Consider the following 23,050-nt stretch of genomic DNA (forward strand, 5'->3'; position numbering starts at 1 on the left):
AGTGGTCAGGGAACTAATTTGCTCTCAGGCCAAACTTCTGAAAATTACACCTAACAGCTGTCAATATATTTTTCATTCCGTAAGAATAATTATAACAATAATGATGCTGGTTCTTTGACACTTCCCTATTAATGATGTCCAGGCACTTCACAAACCAATGCAATGAGATTTGATTGAAGAAATGATTCAGTGTGCTGTTCCTTGAGGCCTTAAGGAGGAAGAGGGGTCTTGGAATAGTGCCCTTCATTCACAAGATGCTTTAGACAGAATGAATTGCTAGCAGTCAGGAGAGAAAAGGAAGATGCAGTGGAGCTTCAGGAAGTGAGGTGTGCTCAGGTACTTGTGTCACCAAAGGAGAACACATAGACCAAAACCATGAAAATCCCTGCTTAGCAGCAGAGCAGCTTATTTATGTTTTGCAGAGGTAGCACTGGTGCAACAGAGGCTGCCTGCAGCGTGGGCTTGGTCCTTCCTCTGACCCAGTGGCTGGCTGTAGGACATAGAAATGGGCTGCCTCCTTTCAGGTCCCAGATGGCAGTACTTTGGTGAGAGGAAACAGATTGAGAAGCAAAGCAAAGTGCTTTTCTTCTTCAGTGCAAACAGAAACATTACAGAGACCTGATTCTCACTTTAAGAGTTTACTTTGCATGGTTTCCTTACTAAGTCTGAGAGTCGGCAGCATGGCAGTCCTCATTTATTTAGTGCATCTGCTTCTGGTGAATGTTAATATATCATGTTCTCCTAAAACCTTCCATTCAGGGATGTGATTATGTTTTAATAAAGTTCAGTTCAGTACTAGCACTCTTGTAAGCAGTATTCTTGTTTAATCATGCAGGGCTCACCCTGGAAAATCAGAAGTAGCCCTGACTCAATCAAGCACTTAATATATGTTTACCTTGAAGTCAGTGTGCTTGTGGAACTGGAACCAAGTGTGTGCTTATGTGCTGGGGAAAGCTGTGGTTAAGGTGCACAGAACTGGCATATCAAGGCTGTAAAAATAAACCCTAGTATATTATTTTGTCCCCAGAAAGTTCTACCACCATAGGTCCAACTGATCAACTTGTTCTTCTAGGTGACTGAATCAAGTGATTCAGAAATCCAGCGTGTTCCCCAGCTTTATATAGGAGCAGCTGTATGAAAGTCTCTGTAATGCACAGCAGACTGAGTTAGAGGTTTTTCTGATCATTTCTAGCTTTGGGAGATGCAGATAAAATCCTGAATAACTCTTGTGCTTTGGCTTGAAACTTCACTTTTTCGTACATCACCCATCCTTTCCATTTTACTAGCACTGGGCAGTCCTTGCAGTGTTTGTAATGGAAGTGCTTGAGCTGCAAAATTCAGATTTGTATTTTATGCAAGGGGAATATTCTGTTTTACAGCACATTAATAAAAGAGGTGGAGGTCACTGATGATCTCTGGTCTTTGATAATCCTGTACTATTATTAGCCAGCTTCCAACTTAAAAACACTGATGGTTATGAGATGAGGTTCATTTTGAAACTCTTAAAGGATTTTATAGCCTCTGTTATGATTCACTGATGTCACCAGTTCATTATGGGGCCTTTAACCACAGGAAACTGTAGTTCTCATAGGTCCAACAAGCTAAATAGCACAAATTCTGTGTTTGACTCAGATTTTCCAGTTCAGCCTCTGGTGAGCTGGCAAAGAGGGTCAGCTTCTACTTCAGGATGTTCAGAATCATACCTGTCTTCTTCCATAGCAGATCTGAGGACCTGCGAATGAAACTCAGGGGGAGTTTAGTCATGTTTTCCCTGCCTTCTCTCAGTTTCCTGCGTTCTCATTATGAAAACAGTTGCATTGAATCTTGCACCATCTCTGTTGGCACCCTGGTGCAGACATATAACTGTAAGGATAGTGAAAAAAAGAAGTCTGCCGCCAGATGTGGAGGAGATGGTTTGAACAATGACAAAGGAGTGCTTTTTTTCCATCAGACCGTAACGGCTGTAAGAGCCAAGATGCAGCTTGCTCCTGTCTGAAAAGAGGGATTATACCGATCAGGATGTCATAGGAAGGTGCAAGTGATGCATGAGCATTCACCTTATCGTTCTGAGCAAGGGAGATTGCGTGACAGCTGCAGGGCTTGTCTCAGTATACGATGGATCATGATACTTTTAACACTCTGCAACATCCTCAGCAAACAGGAGAGCTCTGGGTGAGCTGGCAGTGGGGCTGCACACAGCCCCTGGTTAGCTTGGTTTCACAAGGTGTGGTGGGACTCAGTGCAGCATTTGCCCTAACTGAAGAACGCTAGTTCCGGCCTTTCCATGCAGTCCTATGCAGACATGCACCTTTGGTCCTGGTGACCTCAGACACAGCAAATGGACTCACTCCTAACTCACAACCATGCATCCATATTCTCCATTCTTACAGCACTGTGGCATCTCCTCTTTGTCTGCTAATTTGCCATGTTTGCAGTGAGCAGCCATCCCTGCTGGGGGGTCTCTGATGCTGTACAGTAGCTGGAATTTGTGCTGTTGTGCAGCTCTGAGGAACAGGGATCGTGTTAGAGGAGAAAGGGGCTCTCTCATGTTCCATGACTTCTTTCCCAGTCCCTCAGCCTAACACCCGGGGACTCACCAAGTGCTGTCTGGCTCTCATGTGGGGTAGTTCTTGACTGAACTGCCTGCCCTTCGCTATGTGCAAATAGGTCAGAGAAACCCAAGTGAAAAAGGATGGTGCAAGACTGGCCTCTATGGAGCAGAAATGTGGAAGAACTGTAAAATGTGAAGAAGCAGGAATGTAACTCTCAGTTCTTTAAACTCTTTCCTTGGGAGACCAGCAGGATAGCATTAACAGCACACTGTCCCTTACTGAGAGCGAGCAGTAGTTCATGCTTATTATCTCTTGTTTTCTTTATTTGGGATTGAATCCTTGTGTTCCTTCTGACAGACTGGTGTGTTTTGCCAGCTGCTCCACATGAATAATAAAAAAGTAAATAAACAAACAATCATAATAGTATCTTTTCAGAAATTAGGTTTGGACTAAGTTCTTTTTTCTCCATATTGAAACAGTTAAGCTACACTTGTTTTGAAGAAGTGATCAAAATTTAGGGAGCAGACAGTAAAGATGCTTGGTATGCATTAGCAACAGTGCATCCTGCACATTGCGTGCCTTACAGATAATGAGGCATGATGGACTGGTTAGTACCACTAAACTCATCTAACAGTTTAAAGACCTGAGACACTAACTGGTTTCATGATTTGCCCAAGATAGAGAGGATTCCAGAGTTAGTATTTGTTGGGTACTTGGAGCCTTGCCTGCATCTGCAGATGACATTTTTCTCTTGGGATGGAAGAAGCTCAGCAAGGTCAGTTCATGGAGGAAGTGTAGGAAAAGCATAAAATCATCTATACTTGACATAACTTTAAATGGTAACAATTTGGTTGCTATGATTACTGTGATTCCTGTGGCTATGTGAACATATGACTTAGGGCTTCAGTTCCTTTTTCCCTTTAGGATGGTAAGAGCAAAAGCCTTTTCTTCCAGCTCCTCCCTTTTCTTGGAATTGGAGAGATGGAAATCTTTCTTTGCTCTTGATATCAAGAGAGAAAAAGCCTTACTCTTTTTTTCTTCTAGTCATTTCCTATCCATGTGCTTTTGGGCAGCTTGGAGAGGGCAACTCCTGTGCTTCTCCAGTCTTGTTGAAAGGAAATGGCCATCTGCAGCCATCTATTATGGTGACACTCATACAGCTGGTGGAGTAGCTCCTTACTTTTCTCATCTTAGAAGGAATTTTGTAGGTGGCCAGCACTAAAATAATTGAATGAGTGGGCAAGAAATGAGATAGAAATATGACTGAAAGGTGAAGGCTGATAGAAAAGAAAGCAGGAGTAGGAGGGATATTTAGCTTGGGTAAGATGGTTAACTGGGTGAAAAAATTGGATTTAGATATTGAGGAAAGAGAGAAGGAAACTGCTGATTTGGGCATGGTGTAGAGTTGGCCTACTTTGTAGATTGAAGTGTACTATGCCAGCAGCTTTCTAAGTCCTCGTAACTGTGAACAGAGATCAGAGATTCAGAAAGGCAATGAAGCTAGATATTACAGCGGTTGGGATCAGTGCATATTTAGTGTACAATTAAAGATTTCAGCAGTTCAGGTTAACAAATGAGAGAATACCAGTAATGAGGTGGAGGTGGTGATGGGAAGACAAGGCAGCAGGGTGATATGCATGTGTAGGAGGATTTTTGGGGTAAAGCCAGATAGAGTTTTCTGGCCTCCCGAGTAAAGTTGAGCTCTGAGTGCTGACACATTTGTTTGCTTAGCTCTGCCTGCAGATCAAAAGATTTCTGTTTCCCCTGACAATTTTGCTGAATTGTGGGGTGTTTTTGTGTTGTGGAGGCTTTTTTTTTTTTTTTTTTTAACATCTCAGCTGGGAATAGAAGTGAAACATTTTCAAAGACTATTACAGTAACCTGTGCTGTGACCTACAACAGAGAGCTAAAATTGAGAATGAAGTTGATATTAAAATATGATTTGTTGTTGGTCTAATGAAGATAACACTGTAAGTTGACAGCAGCTTTTATGGATCCTTGGAAGTGTCCACACTTGCTGTGTTTCAGAAGCCATGTGGTAGCATGCATAGTCATTAGCCTTATGATCTTTGGTTGCAGCCTTGCTTGCTTTGTTCCTTGTGGATTCTGATCAGTAGCCTTATAGGAAGGATACTCTGACATCATTCATAGCAGGCAACCGCCTGCTTTGTCAAAAATGCTCTGAATACTGAGGATAAATGATGCAGAAGGTGGTCTAGCAAGTGAATAGATCTAAGATGATAGGTTAAATTCTGACAAGAGGTCATTTCATCAGTGTATACCAAGAGGACAGCCTGTGACTTTGTGTTACTAAGTGATTTACATCTGTTGGTCATTTGTTGGGATTCAATGCTGAGAGTCCTCCAGGCTAGTGGGTGGACTGGATAAGATCTCAGTAGCTGAGCCCTTGCAAACTGGAGGGTCTGCCACTTGCTGAATGTTGTTTGCCCTGTGGCAAAGCTAAGCAAGCTGAAAGGAGAGACAATTGTATAGTTAGAGAAATCATCACTGGCATTTGGTCCTCTCTGTGAATGCTGGCACACACGGGAGTTAAACAAGCTGTGAAGTAGTAAGCTGGATTTAGAGAATTTTTAAGAGACCATCTCGAGGCAATAAGGGAAGCACTCAACTTGTGGTCAAGTTAGCACTGCACAGAAGTAGGTTCATATAGCTGCAAAACAGCTATTTACTTATGCCCACGGAGTTTGGCAGGCCCTCAGTGCTCCATGAGTGCTCCATCTCATTACCTGAGCCTGTACCTGCTGAATCAGCTTTGAGTAATGCCCCTGAAAAATAAGCTGATTCAGCAGGTTGTATTTTCTGGAATGCAGTCTCTGGATCTTCCTTTGTGTTTAACTTCCCTATCTCCCTCCCTTAAGGTCTCTTTGTGATCTTTGAAACTGTTCTATGCAATCCTCCCCTTTTGGCAGGAGATTGGTGTAGCATAACCAGTGACTATAGCCAGCACTAGTCAGGAGGAGCTATTCCAGAATAACTCCACGTTATTGGACACTCAATATGTGACAACACTGCAGCTCAAAGAATGAAAAGGGCTCACACAGACATGCCTGAATTTGTTCACGACTCTCAGCTTCAGTGCAGATAATGACTTTGCAGCTGGTGGTGTGGATTCATGTTGGGCTGCAAGCTCTGCCCAAAACACAGGAGAAAGACTTGGATGAGTAATTAAAGCTGAGCTTTTTGCTCTTTGCAGCCTCACTGGTATACAAAGATAGCACAATTAGGATTGTGGGTAATTTGTATTTGTAGATATATCCTTATTTTGCAGGAAGAATCCTTGATCCCCCAGGCAATCATGCAGAGAATTGTTCCAGAAGTTTAGGAGTCCCAGAAGTTTTGGAGTAGTAAAGTGGTTAGCTGTGCTCCTTGCACCCAGCAATGGCTTTGTAATTCAAGGCACAGGCAATTCACCTCTCTGCTCACGTGGTGTGTGTGTTGGGTGCACAAAGCCATCACAGCCTGCTGGAGAAGTGGGCTGTGAGTGGCCTCCAGTGGGATGAACAAATGAGTCCTGTCCTTCAGATAAGGAAGTGTCAGCTCAGTGTTTACATACTTCTCCCCACCAATACACACAGGATAAGGGCGAGGTGGGGAGCAGCTGGTTTTGAGGAGATGAAGACTGAAGTATTACCAGGTTTACCACGACTTCAGAAGCTGATTCAAAACTCATCAAGCTCAGTGGAAAACTGCCAATGACTTGAAGAGCCTTTGGATCAGACCCTTATAGCCAGCTCTTGGAATTTTGCACACCAGCATTTGTGCAGCTGGCTAATCCCCGTCCTGCTCCCATACTCTCAGGAACCTGTTGCAGAGCAGCGTGTCAGCAGGGCGCAGGGACCACCACCCCGAATGGCACAGGGCCTCTTTTCTGCTTGTCTTAGGCATGCCAGAAAGCCTGAACACAGCTGTGTGCGCTGGCGAATGTTTCCTGTGAAGCTCTGTGCTCTCTGCAGCTGGACACCTGAACCACCTTGAGCTGCTCTGGGTGGTGGTGGAGTCTATTAAACCGCTGTTTGTTGTCCTAATGTGGAGGAAGTGAGATCAGGGATCTTTAACTCCCTGGAAATGATCAGAGATGAGGAGCACAAAGGAGGCCTTGAATAGCACTTTGCCCCAAAGCTATGTGGTTCCTCAGTTTCCAGCTCCTGCTGCTGACATGCAAAGCCAGAGCCTTGGTTTTTAATTTTTCATACTGCTTTTAAACAGATACTTTTGCAAATGTAAACATGCCCCAGCACTGAAGGTTTCTATCCAAATTAAAGAGTCAGCGCTGGAAAAATCAGCCGTCTGAAAAAGGTCAAATACGAGCAAACTCTGGAGTTCATTGGGTCCATATGTGTAAACTTCAGCTAATATGGGATAGGCCCAAGGCAGCACTTACCTTGCATAACTGAGCTTGTTTCAAAATGAAAGGCTAGAACTGTCCTTAGGGATGCCTGTGGTCTGAGCAGTAGATTTGAATGTGCCAAATGAAAAAAGACCCGTGTCCTGGCTACATTTCCATTCCACTTTATCCCTTCCCTCTAACAGGGAGAAAGAAGGTTGGGAAGGAAAAAGTGCCATTTGGCATTAATACTGACAACTTGCATTTAGACATTCTTAGCTGGGACCATGCTGGGTTTAATAATCTCCAACTACACGCCTATAAAAGCTTAATTTTGCTATGAGGATGCATGCCTTGAAGCCTTTAATTTAATAACCAGGAAGGGTTTCTTTATAAGTTATACCACCTGCAGTAGTAATAGAAATCAAGACATTGCCTGTTATTTCTTGGGCTTGACTGACATTTCAGCCAACATGGAAAGATTCAAGCCACCTACTGCCTTTAATTTTTGTAAATTATTTTTACCTGCAATTTGTCAGAGCTTGCCATTAAATGGAAGATCTGATGAGTGTGCCTCTGTGAAGTGAGGAGCTCTTGCTTAGAGCAGCAGATGAAGCAATACTCTTCCTGTCGCTGCACTGCAATAGTGTGTTAGTTAGTGGGAGAAAGTTGGTAGCAGAGAACGTAAAATGACAAGAGAAATTACGACCTAAAAGCAGGATCCTTAAATGTATCAGTGTTACATAGCAATCCCCCAGTTCCACCCCCATCAGCCAAGGAGATCTGCATCACATCAGCCAGCTAACCTGCCTGAAAGGTGTTATTGCTGCTAGTTCTGCTGCTTGGCTCAGAAGTGTCTCAGCAGCTAAAGAGCTCCAGGAAAAGAAGACAGAACCCCATTAGTTAGGAGAATGCCAGAGGTGAAACTGCAGAGCCTCCTCTGTGCCAGTACATCATTGTGTGTCCCAGAGGAGTGTGGGAGGTGGGAATACTTGAAGGTTGGGTGGGCTGAGTTATTCTTTAACTTATGCCTTTTCAACTAAGAAGAGCGGAGGTACATGTGTTGCATGTGGCTACATGGCAAAGCAGGAATGCTGAGAAGGGATGGAATCTTCCAGCTCCTGGTGATGGGGTTTTCAGGTTGTATGTGTGTAGGGCCTGGCAGGGCTCAGTCAGATGGTGCATGGGGACAAGGCTGGTGCTCAGCCCCATGTCACTGAGGCTCAGGAGTTAGGAAATATGGTGTCCAAGGCAGAACCAGTAGTTACATGGCAAGGTTCTGTCTTGGGAAGCAGTGCATGACAAGTAGAGCAAAGAGAAGGGACTTCTACATGTGTTTTGTTAAGGTTTTGGTAACTAAAAGACTTGTTTGGCTGTCATCCATCCCTAGAAAGAGAAAGGATTTAGGATTGCTCAACTAATACATTGAAATGGTATATATATCTGGCATAGAACTTAAAGCCTTTCATTGGAGCAGCCAGGTCTCAAATCACTCACACTCTATCCTGGTGTTCAGTCAGGTGAGCCCACCTTCTCTTTTTGGAGAGCAGCTGCTTCCCTTTGCCTGGCAGAGAAGGCAGGGCAGTGGATGCATCACAGCAGGCAGCCTGGTCCCTGTACACCACTTAGCCTCATCAGTTGCCATGACTCGCCAGGCTTAGCAGAAGTTAAAAGTACCTGTCTTTGTCTCCAGAGTCACCGCTCATGCTCTGTCTTGGATGTGAAAATAAGTGCTGAGACAGCCCTGTGTTTATGTACATGTATTGCACATTCTGTCAAGAATAAGAATAAATAGCAACCCTTTAAATAGATTATTAATTAGCCTTTCCCTGAGAGATAACTCTGTAGGAAATCCATTAACAGATGTCTGGGTGAACTCACTGCTTCTAGAGCAGCCTTATTGTGTTCTGCTTTCTCCTCTTCCTTGCAGATCTGAAGCCTTGGGTGTCCAATTTCACCTATCCAGGTGTGAATGATTTTTCTCAGCTCGCCCTGGATGCCAACAGGAACCAGCTCATTGTGGGAGCAAGGTAAAGAGAATCTTTTAATTAGAACAGGGTTGCTGCTCAGACTCTTTCCTTTTCAGTTCTGGCTTTGGAGGTGAGTGTATTTCTAGCCTATGTGGCCAGTCTCCCCCGTCAAAGGGAAAGCTGTAATTTATGTAGAGGGATTTAGTCTCCTAATAAAACTGCAAAGAAGAGAAAATTACTAGAATTAAAAAAGAAAAAGATGCAATCAAAATGACTGGTTAATGAAGCAGAATGTTGGCTTCTCCCTCAGTATCATTAATGTTAGGAGAGTTGTAGTGAATTATTCTGCACTATCACTCTGCCAGCAGGGAATTTGGCTTTGTTGGTGTGTTTGCCATGGGCAGGCTCTCTATCTGTACTAGGTTCATCTACACACCTTTGCATAAACTGTAGCGAGACCTTGGCAGCATATGCAATCTTTTTCTTGTCTTTTAGAATTCACTCCACAACTTGTTTGCTTCATCTTGCTGATGTAGCCAAATCCCCACCTAATGTATTTTGGTGCTGCGCTGTTGTTCTGGCCCATTGTATATAATTAGCATATATTTCCTTTTATTTTTAAACATTATCTTTATTTAGGATGCTATAAGAGAAGCATAGAAACACAAACACAGTACGAGCATAGGCAAGCTCTAACAAATTTAAAGCTGCATTTGTACCGGGGAAAGAGAACTATGGTTCAATGAAATAATATACGTCAGGAGTGGCTGAATCATGAGCCCCCACAGCAACTATTTTTTATTGCATAATAAACAGATAAGACAGCCTCGAAAGAAAGGGCTAAGCATGATCCAACAACAAATCAGCCCCCACCAGCAGTATAGTGCTTAGACTCAGATAGCACTGTGGTGGCAGGCTGTGCTACAGGAAATAATGGAGGCAGAGACTGCTGTCAGTGCAGGCTAACAGCAGCAAGGAGGTGAGAGGGGCTGGGACAAGACAAAGGAGCAAGGTGTGTTAGTGAAATGGCATTGCTCTGGGGACAGCCATAACCTTCTTCCAAGTGCTGTACAAACACAGGCTTGTTGCTCTGAGGGATGCATAGTTTACATCATTCGGTAGGACAGCAGGTGGCCCATTGCTGTTGCTGACATGCCTCACCCCTGCTAAACCCTTGGCACAAAGCCTTGAGGGAGGCTCTGTCTCCACAAGGGTTTGTATGAGAGTGGCTAGACGTGAGGCTACAGCATCATTATAAACAAGAGAATGACAGTAAATTTGGCTTCCTGCTGGAAGTACAATATAGTGCAATGTATTACTTCAGGCAGAAGCAGTGACAAGTATTTATAGAATTTGCTTGAAGAAGTCAGTTTTCACAGAGTGCGACCAAGCCTGACGAGGAGACTGGAAGTTTTGATGGAGCCACATGGTTCTGCAGAGCAGTTCTTGATAGAATTAATCATAAAATCACAGAGTCATTTGAGTTGGAAGGGACTCTTAAAGGCCATCTGATCCACCTCCTGTGCAATGAGCAGGGACCCCTGTAGCTCCATCAGGTGTTCAGAGCCCCATCCAGCCTGACCTTGGATGTCTCCAAGAACAGGGCATCTACCACCTCTCTAGGCAACCTGTGCCAGTGCCTCACCACACTTACTGTAAAAATCTTCCTTATTGTATCTAGTCCAAACTTCTCTTTTAGTTTGAAACCATTTCTGATTGTCCTATCCCAACAGGCCCTGCTAAAGAGCCTGTCCCCTTTCTATAGCCCCCTCATACAAGTGCAGTTTCCCAGGGTGCATTTTTGGGCTGGATACAGCCACGGTGTGAGGAAGGTGGAGAGCCTTGATCCCTTTCCCTCTTTGCCATTTCATTCCCACTCTTCGTGGTGCAATGGGGAGAGGTGCACAAATGTGGGGTGCAGATGGATTGCACATCGTTGTGTGTTCTGGGGGTCAGTGGAGCTCCCAGGGCTGTTCCAGAGAAACAGGAATGGAAAGTCATGGCTTTTCTGTTCCCTCCCTGATAAATCCCCACCTTATTCTGGACTATTTTTAGGGGTTATTTTTTTTTCAGTCATTAGTTGCTCGTGCACCATCTGCCTGAATTTGCAAATGAAACAATACCTCAAAGAGATAGGAGCTGTCTCTATCCATCTCTACAGGGTGTAATTTATGAAACCTAAATTTAAATGTTAACCATGTTTAAATGTGCTGCTGCAGATCATATAAGTAGTAACACCAGCTATTCTGGGGTTGTGGAAGGAGTTTGGGATCAGGGCAGAGTTTATAAGTACTCCCACTTCTCAATTTCCTGGTTAACATCATTCTCTTAGACGACGGCATTATAAATTATTTCAGACCAGTTCTTTCTGTCTCTATTTAAAAACCGTATGACCTCACCACATCATCTCTTTGCTTAGTTCATCCTGCGGTTCACAGCCTCATGGAAAATGCTTCCTAGAAGAAAAGAAGATCCCAGGGCTCACCGGGGTTTTGGTTTTGGGAATTGGACACAGCGTGACCAAAACTGTGAGAGGTATTGAGGGCACACTGTGCAGACAGGAAGCTGGAATAACATGAGCCTCAGATTTTTAAGCTTTATCCGTATCTGAGAGCCCTTCCCAAATGAGTGGTGCTGTATGAGCACTAACCAGGGGAGTCTGATAACTCCGCTGCACCAAGCACCTGCCAAGTCAAAATCCCAGAAACAAAAGAATTAGTTTCAAAAGCCCACCGTGGTTCCTAAGCAACGTATTTACTTGTCACATCATTTGTAAAATCCAAACACTTGCGAGTGAGGATATGAATGGTTTAGAGCACTGTAAACCTCACACTGCCCATATTAGGAGCCACATTTCATTAAGTATAAAAACACACCTTTCAGAAATTCATAACCTTCGTTTTGACTCATGTTTTGTTTTTTTTTTCGCTTAAGACACAGTGTGAGTATTTTAATGTACTCTTTTTCTTCTGTGAATGAGTGACTGTTTTGAAATATATGCTGCTTATTTCAGCTCTTGAGCTCACGTGATTTGTATTTGAACCTATTTTAATGAGAGGAAAAACAATTTTCTAGACCTCATTATTACTGAGGAAAAAAAACTTGAAAATATGATTTGAACAGCTCAAAAAATAACCAAGACACGTAAATCCTTCTCCTCCACACCCCCAATGAAAAACCTGATGGTTTTTGGAGCCTGAGTCCTGCTTTTTCCCTGTGAGCTGTCTGCAATGATGCTTTGTCCAATTGCTAAACACTTTCTTCTTTTCATCAGGAATAAGCCTCAAATTTTTCAGACCTGAGAGACCTTCCAAGTCAAAGCCAATAAAAGGAACCGAAATGGAAACTGATTGTGGCCTTGACTATGTAGAAACTTCCATTCCTCTCTAATGGCGCCATCAGGAATGCTTATTGTCTTTACTTTCAATCTTTTTCCCATTATTAGTTTTCAAATTTAACTTGGCTATACAGCATTCCTAGCGAGCAGTTTGCTTTTATTAACTGAAGGTCTACTTGCTCTACCTAAACATCTGAAATCAGAGATTAATGGTGAGGAAATGGGTGGCAGTTTCTCTCAGATTAGTGTCATGTAATGAGCTATAGTTTTGAATTATAGACACAAGTTGTATATGCCGCCACGGCGGAGGAGGCACAGAAGAGATTATTCTGGTACCAGAACAAAGGCTGGGAGACTGGGACACTGCTCTTTTGTCAGCAGTACAGCTGGTGAATGGACTGGGAAGAACAGCCTGAATGAGCTGTGATATAAAAAATGGCTTAACAAAGGAGATCAGCTGAATTTCCTAACTTGATGGGCAAGTAAAAGAGACCTGTGTTAAAAAAAAGTGGTGACTTGAAACTGTTTGAACTGAGGGTATCTCTGTGCTGTAGCTCTAGGTCAGATCTAGATGCTGTTTGTAGACACGGAGTGTAACAACCTGTCTGGGCAGCAGGACAGCTGTGATTCCTCCTCCTGCACTGATTTGCCTGCACTGGTGGGGATGCTGGAGGTGATGATCGTGGGGCAGGATGAAGCCTTCATCCCAGTCCTGCAGGATGTACTGGCTCAATGCTCCACAGTAATGTCTTTGCCTTTATCCACCCGTTCCTCTCTGCCATGTCCATAGCAGAGGTAGGGACACCACAGCCATGACTTCACCTGAATTTTAGAGAATTGTAGAACTATTAAGGCTGGAAAAAAAACTCTAAGATCATCCAGACCAACCATCCACCTTCCACCAATATTGCTCAATAACCTAAGTCCCTAAGTACCACGTGTCCATGGTTCTTGAACACCTCCAGGGACAGAGATTCCATCATCTCCCTGAGCAGCCTGTGCCAGTGCCCAGGCAGTGCTGTGCTCTCCCACCTGTGCTGTAGGCAGTGTTCTAACCCGAGACTTGTTACTGACTGGGCAGAGATAGGAGCCAATAACCAGATGTTGGTATGAAAGACTCTTCTTGGAGTCAAGCCAAAAAACCATTCTTCACGTGAACTCCCTGGCAAGAAGAACACAAAAGGTTTAAAAGAGGATGGTTGAGACACTGTGTGACAATCTGGCACAACACCGAGCTGAAGGGAAACAGCTTGGACAACAGGAGGACAGTACTCAAACAAATGGCTGCACAGAGAGTGGCTGGGAAACCCTGAGGGGAACATTTGACTTCTCCCAGAAGGAAGCTGTGGGGGTGTCAGCTCGGGGCAGCAGCCTGCTGGGGCTGTGGGTGTGAAAGGCATGGCAATGAGAAGCGCCATTTGCAGCCTGTGGAGGTGTTGCTGTAGAAATCCAGCCAGAAAGCATTGTGACCAGAAGTCCATATAGTTCTGCCTGCCAAAAGGGCTGTCAGCTCTACTAGGAAATGGGATCATCTCTCATGGCAGTTGCACAGGAAACCTAAGCACAGGAGCCCTTGTCACAAATGGCCATCACCATGAAGAGCCTGGAGGTAGAGGATAGTGAGCAAATGCTGTGTTAAGGGTCTTGAAACTGGCAGGTGCATTCACATAATTCTGGGCTGCCAGACTTTTCTGCACTGAAGTTAGAGATACCAAGCTGCTCATGATGCAAGCCTGGATGCTTTGGCAGAGGGTGATTTTTGTACTTGATTTAGAGCTGAATTGAGTATACCAGTTAAGGGCAAGAAGATAGTAGGAAGAAAGCAGACAGGGTAGTCTGAGGAGCAGAGAAGATGCTATATGAACTTAAGAAGCTTGCTACAGATCAGGTAAAAAGATTTTCCTCCATGATGTAGGTAGGGCAGGATCATTTCTGTCTTTGGGGGAGCAAAGCCTGGGTGCAGCCCTTCCTGGCTGTTCTTGCTCTTGAAGTAATGGGAGCAAAAGCTTCTCTGCATCACACAGACTTAGGAGCTGAAGACTGAAGAAAGGGACTGATGTCCAGAAAAAAAGTTACTTCAAGTTGCAGCTTGCAGAAATATGGCAAATTGTAAGTACAATCTTGGATCTCCAACCAGCAGGTTTTGCATCCTGAGATTACTGAAACTCTCCGGTGTGTGATAGATTAGTCCATCAGACACCAGGTTTCATGCAGATTTCTGGCTGAACTGCCTGCCTGCTTGGCAGAAGGCTTGAGAGCACTGCAGTAAAACCCTCAAAACCCATGTTGCTCAGAAAATATTACTCTTACCCTTGGGCACCTTCAATCTTGTCTAGATCACGGCTACCACCGACCCTGAAGAGAACAAGCCTTGGCAGATGGTGCTGCCTGGTGCTTTTTGGGGGTACCAGCCAAGTCTGCCCACCATTAGAGGTCTCTGTGCTATTCTACATGGCTAACATGGACATGGCTAAAGTTTTCCTATGAACTCAGAGGAAACCTGTGGCAAAGGTGGAGTTTGATCCCTTTGCTGTTGTGTTTCTGACTGGTTGTAGCAAGTACCTGGCACTTGTCCTCAGCCTTGCATCCCCAGAGAAGGTGGAAGTCTTTCACAGTGCATGTGGATGTCTGTGAGCTCTGCACACCTGTATGGGGACAGTGTGACTTCAGCTCAGTTGAAAAAGTCAAGTCTCATATAGCGTGAAGAGAATATCTTGCAAACAAATTAACACAGGCCACGATCGCATAAGCATAACCAAAAGTAAATAGAATCCTGGCTTGTCCTGTTACCCACCATGTACATGATGTGCCATTCCTCACTGACTGCAGTTTGACTGAATGCTTTTCAGAGATGAAGTGGCTGAGATGAGTTACTGCCATGTTGATGGCTCACATTAGTGTCACACCAGCTTTACCCCCTTCTAAGTCACGTTTGGCTGAGAAATTACCTTGCTGGCTGAGGTATTAATGAGGACGTGAGCCAGCAAAGAGCACGATAATGTTTTTGATTATATCCAGCTTATAGTAGAGTAGCTGAAAGGGCTGATGTGAAGAAAAAAACAACAACAAATACTATCCTTTCTCACCATGATTCTTCCAATCAGACAAAAAACTGTATCCTTGTGTTGGGGTGCTGGAGGGAGAATCACTCTGAAAATTACAAAAACTTCCAAAGGAACATCAATGTTTTTTAAAGAAATTGCCTGACCTGTGTGAGAAAGAGTATGGTGAAGGTGAGAAATCTGTGATTAGACATTACAGCTACTTAAATCCATAATTGGGGGTGCACAGTTTCTTAACACAAGGAACAAAAATGTGATGTAAAGTGCAAGTTTTAACCTCTCTGGCTAAGCCTGGGATTGTTCAGAGGGAGATTTTCCTCTTTAATACCATGCCAGCTCAGCCCTTGTGTCAGTGAGGAGGGGTGAAGCCCCACAGGGATCTGTGGCATTTATAGGATTTGCTATACTCTGCTGGTCTGCAAGCAGTCTGAATTTGCTACACCCCGAAGATGTGCTGTCCCTAGCTTAACCCTTGGGAAAGATGGAAAAGATGTAGACAGGAAAAGGATGACAGGAGAATTCCTGTTGTTCATGGGATTCTAGGAACTTTGTAACCTGGTCCAAATTTTGTTTAAAGTGTAACTTTTTTTCTTAGCTAAAATTTGTACTTTTGTGGAGAGCAGAATGTGAACTTCAATTTATTCCAAAGAAATGCATCAAATAAAACGCTGCACTGCAGCACTGTCAGGTAGCTGTGCGTGGCTAATGCACAGAATAAGGTGAAGCTGCAAGAGAGCAAAGACGCAGCTTTGCTCTGGGTGCATACCTGGAGAAGGAGCTGTGGTTTTCCATATAACCTGCAAGGCCATACCCATTCCTTCTGGACATGAATTGACCAAAATGCAGGCCTGACATGAAAAATATCTTGTATTACAGATAAAGGGAAAATTGGTGTTAGCCTATCACAAAAGCAGACACCCACGAAAGACCCACTTGCTTTACTAAAACCTAGAGAATACTAATCTTTCGATATTGTGTTTGAGAGAGTGGGATGTGAGCAAGCATGAGGTCAGGATATTTTGGCAAAAGTCTTAGAAGCTTGGAGATAATGTATTTTACAGCATCACAGGTTGAAATTGCAGAGCATTTTCCTTTGGCATTGCTGAAAACATTGGCTTTTGTTCTGATTAAGGTGATCTGTCAGTTTAATATGGCAGGGCTCAGCACAGTGACATCCAGATGCTTAGGTACTGAAGCCTACTGCTCAGTGCCACTTCAAAGATATAAAGAACAGAAAGAAGAATCATAGAATAGAATCATAGAATTATTAAGGTTGGAAAAGTCCTCTAAGATCATCCAGTCCAACCATCCACCTACCACCAATATTTCCCCTCTAAACAACCTTTCTTAGTACAGCGTCTAAACGTTTTTGAATGCCTACAGGGACACCTCCCTGAGCAGCCTACACCAATGCCTCATCACTCTTTTGGAGAATAGTTTTTTCCTAATATACAACCTGAACTTCCCTGTGTGCAATTTGAGGCCATCATTTCTTGTCCTATTGCTGTTACCTGGGAGAAAAGGCCAAACCCCACCTCACTACAACCTCCTATTAGGGAGATGTAAAGAGCCATAAGGTCTCCCCTGAGCTTCCTCTCCTGGGAAGTCCCGAGAAAGGACTGTTTTGCAAAAATTTAATCTCACCAGTCAATTCTAAGCATATTTTTTTCCAATTTTTGTTGCACTCAGCCTGAATTTGAGGAAAGCATGATATAACTGAATGAGTTTGTCAGCCCAAGACAGCAGGTGGGGGGCCACAGGGAACATTTAGCGATATTCACTGCATCAGAAGAAGAGGAATTTCACAGTTTGGCTTAGGAAAACACAACAAAAGCCATGGGCAAATAAGAGATGAAAGGTCCTCATGCAGCTGGAGGCCATCAGGAGGTGCTGTCAGTGCTCTGTGGCTCTGCCAGCTGGATGGGAGAGACGCAGAAGAACTGACAGTCGCATGTCAAGAGAGACTTGAGGTGGGATAAAATGTGATGATTGGAGAGGTGGCTTCCAGTGACAATCCAGGAGCAGTGTCTGGGACCCTGGCTTAATTTGGAAGCTGTTTAGAATTATATGCTGCTTGTATAAGGAGCCTCTTTTAAGAGGATGCTGCTCTAGCTCTGGCTGGATTTATCACAAAGAAATGATGCTTTGGGAAAAGCACTTGCTCATTCACCAACAGCATCATATTACTGTGTGCCATTTAGTATGGTTCTCTGTTGAACATCTATTGATTTTTAAGAAAGAATGATATAACAGACAAGTTTTTCTTCAATAGAAGTGAAATTACTGGTGAATAGGAATCTAGCCTGTAAGGGAGATACTGCTTCACCACCTTTTCTTTAGCAGTTGTATGTCAGGCCTTTCAAGTGAATCACTGGAGGAGCATTTGCAAAGAGATCGTTCCATCGCACTCCAGAGCAGGCACATAATTAACTCCTTCTGAGAGCAAAGGCTGGCATCGCCTCTCAGGAGCAGAGTTTCTTGGAATGGTTGGCTGGTTCAGAGATGTGGATAACCATCTGAAAAGGCCACAGCTGGGCTTGAGTGGAGGCACTGTGCGTTAATCTAGCATGAGATTTGGTAGCCTAGAGCCATGGGGCCCACACTTGATTCTATCACTGCCTTGCTGTGTGCTTTGAAGAAGGGTGTTTAACCTTTCTCTGGCTCATTCTGTTCATTAGTCTAAGGGGGCAATGATACTAACCCACTCCTAGGGAGTTGTGAAGCATGACTAAGCTGTGTTTGCCATGCACTGTGGAAGTACAAAGTATATCTGAGGCCTCCAGGAGCAAAGATAGGAAGAGCTGACATGAGCTGTTGGCTCCTTGCCCAAGGCTGAGACCCAGAGCATGACTTCTAGGGGGGCTGGAAGGGAGCTCAGGATTTGTCACATGCATAATTTTGTCTTGTTTAGCATTGCTCAAGGGATTCTGCTCTGTTAATTATCTTACTATCCATGATGTGACAGTTCTAAGTCCCTCGTGCAGACCTGGCACCTAGTTGCAGCATGAGGGCTGGGAATAACTGCCCAGAGCACCTCAAGTGTACTTGAAGTCTCCAGTATCCTACCTGGGCTGTGCTGGATGCTTGTTTTGTGTAATAATAGTCCCAAAAGGCCAGAACAGCTCTTCACATAGTCATCTTCAGCCTGAACGTATTTTTTAACATGATCAAACATAATCAGCTGCTGTTTGCTTTGTTTCTACTAGTAGGTGTGTGTACAAAGAGAGGGCTTGAGATAGCCTGCCCTGAAGGAGGGAGGGGGAAGTTCCTCACATCTGCTGTAAAATGCAATGTGCAGGTGGGTGCACTTGCCTCTTGGAGGTTCAGACCAGCTGAGATAAGGCAGTGTGTTGTTGGGATCTTGTGTGCACATCAAAATCCCAAGAGGTCCTGGCAGTGACCGGGGTCTTGTGGCTGCCTAGCTAATAGCTGGGGTTGTTCTGAAGCACAGGAAGGTTGTCTTGTCTTGTGTGTGGAGGGAACAGAGGTGGGAAATGTGAACAAAACTTTCTCATTTTAATACAAATAGGAATCGGGTGCTAGAGTGATCTTTCATTTGCACATATTCAGTCCATTGGCTCTGGAGAAGTTCCTCTTGATCTCCCACAGTAGAACTGAAAAGCATGCTTGTTTTTAATTAGAAGGAAGCTTCTTTGAAACAGGCAGATGTAGTGCTTGAAAAGAGGGCTCTGCTCAGAGTTGGAAACAAGTCCATTCACAGCTTGTATCTGAGACACATTGCTACCCTTGCAGTTTCAGAACTCCTTGGATGGAGGGTCTCAGCTTTTATGCAACAGCTCCTGTTGTGCAGCTTCCCACTGGAAAAGCCTGGTTTGTCTTGCAGCTCTGTTGCTTGGTGACATTGTAGACAGAGTCCATTTCCTTCACTGAAAATTGTTTCTAGCTCATAGGATGAGTGAACAAGTGAACAAGCATAATGTTAAAAGTTCATCCAAGGTGCCTCAGCTGTGTGAAATAAACACTTAATAAGCACTTTGACTTGGGAATGTCATGGCAAGTAGATTTAAGTTGATATATTCTTGCACCCTTTCTTAAAATCCATCTCAGCTGCTCTCCTGCTGTTCTAGTACTTATACTTTGTGGTACCAGGCACTTAATCATATAACAAGGCAGCCAAACACAAGTTAGGAAGGCAATTAACAAATACTTTCTTTATAGGATTTATTCTGCAGCTTGGCTCCATCCATAGGCAGACCAGCATAGAAGGTTCTGTTCAGAAAGTAAAACACTTATGTTTGCTCCCAATTTCCATGAGTGTAAATGGTACTTCAGCATGCGCCTAAGTTCTGTACCCCAGCTTGGGGGCACGTTATTCTACCAATCCGGGCACAGACTACTCATAACATCAACCCATGTATTGCATGTAATGGAGTTAGTAGTGGAAGGAATTAGCAGTTTGAGGCACCTTGCAATGTATATAATATCGTTTACCCTAAAATATTTAGGAGAGTGCGGTCTTTTGCTCTGGAGAGCAAGAGTGGCTGAAGTGCAGCCAAGTCAGGGATGAAAGAGAGCTTTTGTTGTGATAGTGTGGAGTGAAAGTGCAAGGTCTTTGGGATAGGAAGTGAGTAAAAGGATTGTCCCATCCCTCCAAGTTTGTGCACCAGCTTTTTATATGGGAAGAGAAGGTTGTTAAAACAGCTGGTTGCACCAAGCAATTTCTCTTCTGGCCTAGTTGAGGAGGACTGAATTTAAGAGAGGAAGCAGTTAGTCAACATTTACTTACAAGACAAAATGTGAGGGGGCACAAATATAAAAGACCAAGAAAGCAATCCATGCAATTCATGCAGAGATCTCAGTGTTCTCATACATTTCTTAATTCTACTCTTCCAGCTGCTTTAAATTATAGTTCAGCAAGGTATTAAACAGATAGAACTTAAATATGAACAGAAAAAAAGGCACCAATGGGGCAGTTCTAGGTACAGTAAACCGTGCCTCTCATTAAGAGACCTCATTTATTCCTGGACTGAAATTGCAGTTAAGATGCAATTCATAAAAATGGTACTATCTTATTAAGCAGATCTTTCCCTTTTAACTCAATATGTAGCTTTACAGAATGAGTAGGGTTAAAAGAACATTTTTTATACATTAAGGTTTAGTTGTTTCTAGCTGGGCAGGTCAGCTGGTGTCTCTGGTAGCCTGGTCTGCCTAATGGTGTGAGTATTACTGCTGATGAGATGTGAAAAGGATCAAACCAACAAAAAGAAACTGCCAGTGGCTCTTTAGACACCAGGTAAAGCAAACCGATGAAAAATTAAGGGAAAACTTCCTTGCTGTAAGAAAGCTGCAAGGTCAGGCTTAGAGAGTTGAGGTTATTGGGAAGCTCCTTGTGCTACTCACATTAGTGCTGTGATTCTGCCTGGTTTACATCTCAGACACTTAAGTGATCTCTGCACTAATGATTTGTTTAGGTGCTACTGAGCAGTAACTGAGAGGCAGAGACTGGCTTTACTAAAGTGGATACTAATTCCTCTCTGCATCTGTTTTGGCTGAGTGCAAGGAAAAACGTGTCCTTTAGCTCTGTCTCTTCCATTAAATATATTTTGGTTGAATTTGCTGTGCGGTGCTATTGGTGAAAAAAAAAACCACCTAATATTAAAATTTATTACTCAGTCAAACTGTCCAGCATTTTACAGGACTGAAACAGAGAGCTGGAATCTGCTATGTAAGTCTTCTAAAATCAATGCATTTAAATAGCATGCTTAACAACAGGGTAGCAACTTCAAGTCCCTGGTTATGAGGACTTTCTCCTTAGGGTGTTGTAACACTGGAGGCTGGTGACATGTTTAACTTCTCCAGGTGAAGGCTTATTCCATGACAAGTCATGTCCTGGAAGTGCATTAATATTTTGGGGAGCATTTGCTTCTCTGAGCAAGTCAAGTTAGATCAGCCACTGGATGAGAATTTTCTATGTTAATACTTTAACTGTATGTAAGCTTGGTGCCTCTGGCTTGCTACGTGCACTTGGGAGTCATATTATTTAGATCTGTAGCTGGTGCTAAAGAGTTAATAATAAATTAACTGGTAAAGCGTGCAGTCCTTAGAGACAAAGTACAGATTCAGAATATGAAAGAACTCTCAGGTGATGGGACTAGGAGAGAAGATGGAAGTTTTGTGTGTGTGGTTCTCTGCATACTTACAGGAGGGTGATAATTACTGATAAGTTTTGCTCAGATATTGCTAATAGATTTCATTCTTCTCTGGGGAAACAGTCCCATTATAGAATATGACAGAGATGGTGCAAATCAGAGCTGCTTTGTCTGAAGCTCTGGCAACAAGAGTTTCACTTCCAAGGTCTCTCATCATCCTTTTTCTCACCCTTCATTATGGACAGTTTGCAGTGTTTGAAATCCTTTAATTTATTTATAGACCAAATATATAGGGAACTCTATAATTATGATTTCTGTGATATAGAAGTGAGAGGTAACAGGAGAAGGCAAAATTACTCAAGCCTTTTAGTGATCATTGTGACCCCATATGAATTTCTTGTGTGTGGAAGTTGGAATAACTTTCTTTACTTGAGCAGAGTGTGCTGCTGACTACACTCTAAACAAGGCTCTTCAAAAGAGTCCTTAGGACCATTTTGTTACTATAGGAGCTTTGACTTCACTGGCATAAGACTGAAACTTTCATTTCTATTATGTGAGGGAATGCCTGTAGATGAGAGCTTTTAAAGTGGGTGAAGCTTTACCATCAAAGATGTACTTTCTGTTGTTTAAATAAAACCACTTTTAAAAACAGGGTTCACCTGGTATAATATAAATATGTCTTCTCTGGGAGATTGTGGTGACAGGGATGTTGGAAAGGTATCAAGGTCATCACACCTCCTGACAGATGGAATGCAAAAATATGGACTTATCTATGGCCAACAGACTCAAGCACACAATCAAGTCCATATGGCTTAATGTATGCCAGGTGATTGCTGGTAACTGCATTGTCTTACTAAGCAAAAATGTGAACTAAATGTGTTAACTAAGCCTCTTCTGTAGATGTTTATGTAAATGTGCATTTCCTCCTATTTGTAATGGATATGAACACATGGAGGGAGGGCTGCAGGAGCTCAGCTGATGTGTGATATCTCACACTACAGTGACTTCTGTCAGGAATTCCCTTGCTTTGCCTTTAGACATGTGATGACAGGCAGATTGGGAGTTACTCTAGTCACTGCCTTGATTTCCCTGCTGGTTTTCTGTGCAGAGAGATGCTGCTGAGAAACATCTTTCCTCTTGTCCTTCTTTTCTACAAGGTTTGTTTGCAAGGATGGGTTTGGAGAAAATGCACTACAAGAGTCATCTCTACTGCAGCTGGCATCTGTCCAACCCCAGTTTTCTCAGTATGCAGAAAAAGCCATGAGAACAGCCCATACTGGCTTCAACCAAAGTACTTTGAGGGTGTGGAAACAGTCCCTGTGTTGTTGGGATTACAACACGGGCCTCCATTACAAGGTTTGGAGTATTTAACTCCAGACCTGCTCAGAGCTCTGCTACAAAACTAAGTAGGACACAAATGAACATTTAGCATATTTTTCACATTCTGTGTAGAGGAATCCAACAAGGATTAATTGTTCATAGAAATGGATAACCAAAAACTATGGCTTGATTGTATAACTTTTCCCTTTCTTCTTCTGGTATCGTAACGCTTTGTATTTTTTCTGCTTGCTCATGCAGGAACTACCTCTTCAGACTTAGTCTACACAACGTTTCTCTTATTCAGGTATGTCCACTTTTTAGTCTCTTCCTTTATTTGGCTTACTGATGAATTTT

The 23,050-nt window shown here is 43.3% G+C and overlaps 1 protein-coding gene across 6 annotated transcripts in view; it reads left to right on the forward strand.

The window, feature by feature from the left end:
* SEMA5B (semaphorin 5B) overlaps positions 1 to 23,050 on the forward strand; it is a 244,936-nt gene that overhangs the window by 123,348 nt on the left and 98,538 nt on the right. For all 6 annotated transcript variants that reach the window (XM_015868675.2, XM_015868674.2, XM_015868670.2 and 3 more), the window contains 2 exons: positions 8,828 to 8,927; positions 22,955 to 23,000. In XM_015868675.2, coding sequence (XP_015724161.1) covers positions 8,828 to 8,927; positions 22,955 to 23,000 — 146 coding nt within the window. The remainder of the gene's footprint in view (positions 1 to 8,827; positions 8,928 to 22,954; positions 23,001 to 23,050) is intronic.

The sequence above is a fragment of the Coturnix japonica genome, chromosome 7 (assembly GCF_001577835.2).
Source record: "Coturnix japonica isolate 7356 chromosome 7, Coturnix japonica 2.1, whole genome shotgun sequence".
NCBI lineage: Eukaryota > Metazoa > Chordata > Aves > Galliformes > Phasianidae > Coturnix > Coturnix japonica.